Source organism: Limulus polyphemus, unplaced genomic scaffold (assembly GCF_000517525.1).
Source record: "Limulus polyphemus unplaced genomic scaffold, Limulus_polyphemus-2.1.2 Scaffold4582, whole genome shotgun sequence".
Classification (NCBI taxonomy): Eukaryota; Metazoa; Arthropoda; class Merostomata; order Xiphosura; family Limulidae; genus Limulus; species Limulus polyphemus.
The window spans coordinates 11,570-16,124 of record NW_013670192.1 but is presented as its reverse complement, the minus strand read 5'-3'; the positions used below and the strand labels follow the sequence as shown (position 1 = coordinate 16,124).

Below are 4,555 nucleotides of genomic sequence, written 5' to 3'. Positions count from 1 at the left end.
TTGACTGCAATGACAAGAGATTTACCCGACTACAGAAAGTTGGACAAATGAAGAATTAGGAAATGGAGAACTATGAAAAAAAAAAGTTGGCTTTGAAAATCTAAAAATTAATAATAATGGATTTCTTTAGTTACACTTAGGTTGAACGTTAAAAATCTTATAATTATGGGATGGTTGGATTATTATATTTACCTTTTCTCCAGTTTTTACTAATTGAGATTTAAGCAATATTCTTCATTTTAAACAGCTGTTAGATAGAAACAAAACTGAACAAGACGATCACATCCTATTGAAGTTTGTCAATATAAAAATAGGGAAATTTAAAGAATGAAGAAGTTACCAAGCAAAAGGTTTTGAAGGAGGTTAAGAATTGGATATAGGAGCCAAATGCCAATATTTTTCACAAGTTCCTGAATAAATGACAAATGCTAAAGAGGATGGAAGTTGCCCAATGTTATTCCTCTTTTCAATGAAGGTGATAAAAATTGTCCCAGTAATTACAGGTTTATTAGCCTTGCATCAGTGATAGGAAAGTTTTCTCGTCTGATAAAAGATGCTTTACAAAGTCATTTAACAAATCTTAAAATTTCGTTAGATAGTCAGTAGTTTCACCGAGGGAAAACTTGCCTTATTAATCTTTTGACAATCTTTGAAAAACTTACTGCTTGTGTCAATAAGGGTACAAGAGTGGTTATGCCTCATTTGGAGCATTGTGATTGATCTTAGACTGGTTCAGAGGATGACTACTAGGATGTGATTGAAGTGTTAAGGGAATTTAGTGTCAACACATTTTTCTTTTGTATTTAACAGTATGAAAGCAAGACTAGGAAATACAAATAGAAATTTGGGCAGGGTAGAAGTCAGCTCCAGCTATGAAATCTTTACTTTTGTAACAAAGTGGTTGACCTTTCAAATACGTTGTCTTCAGATGTGGATGCAGTTAATGTAAGGGAATGCTTGAATGAATTTCAATGATAAGGGCCAGCTTATTTTATTTTAGAATAGGTTAAAATTCAAACTTTAGAACTATATATTACTAAATTTTTAATTTAAAAGTAAATATTAAAAAAAAACACAGGTGCAACTGATTTGAAGTAATGGCAGAAGAAAGACTAAGCTTTGAGAAAAGGAAATTTATCCTAAAGTGCTATTGGAAGTGCAAGAACGTAGCTGAAGTGCAAAGACTGTTTAGAAGGAGGTTTCAAACAGATCCACCTACATGACTCACCAATACTCGCATCAGAAACAAGTTTGAAGCAGATGGAACTGTTCAAGATGTCCACAATGAGCGTTCTGGAAGACCGCAGTCATCCACCAGTCCTACAAGAGAAGCAGGGCTGCTAGAAAGTCTCCATCGATCTCGAAGAAAATCTGTTCGACAAGCGGCCCGTGAGACAGGAATTTCAAAATCAAGCATCCCTCGCATCTTTAAGCGTATTCATTGGGAAAGTTTTATTCCGGCATTAGTCCACACCCTCAACAAAGATGATCCTGACCGGAGAGTTGAACTTTGTGAGTGGCACCTAGCAAAATGTGAAGAGGATGCACAGGTTCCAAACAAGATTGTCTGGAGTGACGAGGCCACATTTAAGTTAAATGGCTCAGTTAATCACCACAATTGCACCTACTGAGCACCTCTGAACCTGCATGTTATGACTGAACACCACGTAAACTTACCAGGGATACCTCAAATATAAGGTTTATAGCACAAAACCTGCAACAATCAATGAGTTAAAAGCAGCAATTGAAAGAGAATGTGCCAAAATAACAAATGAAATGATTCGTGATGTTTGCAATTCCATCTGTCATCGTTATCAGCAGTGCCTGGACTAGAATAGTCATCAGTTCGAACACCTGCAATAACTCAAAATATTCTACACTTGTCTTCTTTAACTTGGATTATAAAACTCGGATATATATTTTAATAAACATTCTATTTATAATCATTGAAAATGTGTATACATTTTTTGGGACACCCTGTGTATGACATGAATAACTAATCAGAAGCTCAGAATGCCCACCTAGTGGTTTTCTCAGCCTTTCTAACATACTTAATGCCATTTCCTTCTTTTGAACCAAGATTTCAATGAGGTAGGTTGTGTCTTTAGTCTGCTCAAAATTCCATATTTTTTTAGACCCAAATACAGCTTAGTTACTAAGTTTGATAAATTATAGCAGAATTCTATGGTTTTGACTAGTAATTTATGATTTTTTAGCTATTCTAAAAGTATATATAAAAACCTAAAAAAAATTGTTTCACATCCTCTATGTGCAAAATTCTTTAAAGGCTTAGCCACCTACGTAAAGCAGCAACAGAGTACAAAGGTCTTAACTAGAAGAAATAATTGTTTGTTTTACTTCTTTATTTAGTAAAAACAACTAAACTTATTTCAAAATAGCAATAATCTGTACTTTGTACAGACCAAAGGTCAACTTTGTTATTTGATACAGTAACATGAGTGCACATGAGCCACGTTGTTGTAACTTCTGTATTGTTAGCTAGGCACGGGTGAAAGGTTAATATCATAAAAAAATACAAAAATGTATAATGTTACAAGATTTAAGCCATTTCATCTAAATGTTTGTTTTCGTGCTACAATTTGTCTTCATTCTAGAGTGAAATTGCATATTTATGTTTATCCCCCCCCCCTTTCTTTTTTTAAATGGTGGTTGTAAGAAAGATTGGTCAAATTTACCAAACCTGTACAGAGATTAATTACTGAAAATAACAGATAAAATATAGTTTTTCTTAAGAAATGTTTGATAACTATCCAAACATTATAAAGATTTCGCATACATTTTCTGATGCATAAAAGTATTTTTAATCTTAAAATGCAAATTACTTTGCATGATAGATAGGCATGATGTGAAAAACAAAAAAGGCATGAGAGAAACATTGCTTTACAAACCTTAAGACTTAATTAAAATATTAGATATTTTGTGTGTGAAAGCGTTGTAACGTTTACTGAAAAACTGCCACATTTCGTTAACATTTGCTTACTAATTTAAAAGTTATAGCATGTAAACTATAACAAGCACAAAATGGTTATGAAGTCAGTCCCAGGTACCGAGGCCAGGTTGAAAGAGTTAAATAATTTGGTAATACTACATATATTGGTAGTTATAATTTTGTACAAGTAGAATATTTAATGATATAGCCACCTCACAGTACCCAATTTAAAACATTAGTTACAACTGAATTTTAATAGTGGAGTGTTGTGAAAAGCTAGTTGAATGTGAAAGTGTATTTTAATACAGTTACCAAATCTTAGCCTTTCACATAACGGCTAAACACTTCAAAACCCATGGCTTTCTGTCAGCTAGCCACTGCTATTTTTTAGCAATAGCATAATACACCAGGGAGTCTGGATAAATGTTCACCCCCCCCCCCCTTTATTTTATTTTTAACAGCCAACTTCAGAATACTTTTGTAGAGCTAATGTTTGTACTTCAAATATGAGCAAAACTAAAATAAAATTTCAGCATTAATATCAAAATAATTGTCACATCCATTTGAATTAATATCTAAATTCAAATACATAGGTTTATTATAAAGAAAGTTCAATATTACAAATGATTAAACCTCAAAACTACTCTTAACCCATTAACTGCTGCAGGAGCAGCTCAGTTGCCATTTTCTGACTCACAGATAAAACCGAGTTGCCATGAATCACAATAAAACAATTATTGTCATTCGCATAGAGTTATAGTTATGTATTTATGTATGTATGTATGTATGTATGCATGTATGCATGTGCAACTGATGGATGTTTCCATCATTCGCAGCTGAGCCATAGAACTTAATGACAGAAATATCCATCATCCGCAGTTAATGGGTTAAAGTTCAAAGACATTTTTTATACTTAAGAATGCATGCGTTTTCAAATAAGTATTCAATACATCTGAAAACAAGATAAAAAAAAAACTAAAATGTTATTAATAATATGAAGGAGTTAAGAATTTGAATTTATGCTGAATAGACATTAAAATACTAAGAATTTTTAAATTTTTTGTTTTTTGGTTTTTAAACAATAAAAGTTGTTGCACTTATTAGATTATGAATAATAACAGCAATGGTGCTGCCACTATTTACAGCCAGTTTACCTAGTATGTCTATGCAATATATTTAAGAATTTACTTCCCTTAAAAAATATTTTATATATTTTTTTTACCTACATTCCAAAATAGTGGCAATTATCAACACTAGTAACTTGAGGAAGTATCACATCTTCAAGTATGTGCCTTCAACTTTGTACAACCTACCTAACATCCTGCACTATTAAGATATTCCCCCAACTTTTCTACTACAACATTCAGTTTACCAGGAGATTCACCGTCTTCAGCGGCAGCTACAATAATACCTGCGAGGAGAGAGAGAGAGAGAGAGAAGAAATAAAAAAAAAAGGTTGATATTATGTACAAAGTATCAAAATCTGATGAAGAATTAATCAAATGTGAACACAATATATTGTACTTCCTCAATTATATAACTTATGAAGGCTTTTTTTTTCTTCTTCTTTTTTTTTTTTTTTTTTTTTTTTTTTTTTTTTTTTTT

At 32.2% G+C, this 4,555-nt stretch overlaps 1 protein-coding gene across 1 annotated transcript in view; it reads right to left on the bottom strand.

Annotated features, from left to right (window-relative positions):
* The window catches only part of LOC111088852 (profilin-A-like), an 18,465-nt gene that overhangs the window by 3,633 nt on the left and 10,277 nt on the right, over positions 1–4,555 (bottom strand). Inside the window, exon 3 of the mRNA XM_022399977.1 lies at positions 4,264–4,361. Within this exon, the coding sequence (XP_022255685.1) occupies positions 4,264–4,361 (98 nt within the window). The remainder of the gene's footprint in view (positions 1–4,263; positions 4,362–4,555) is intronic.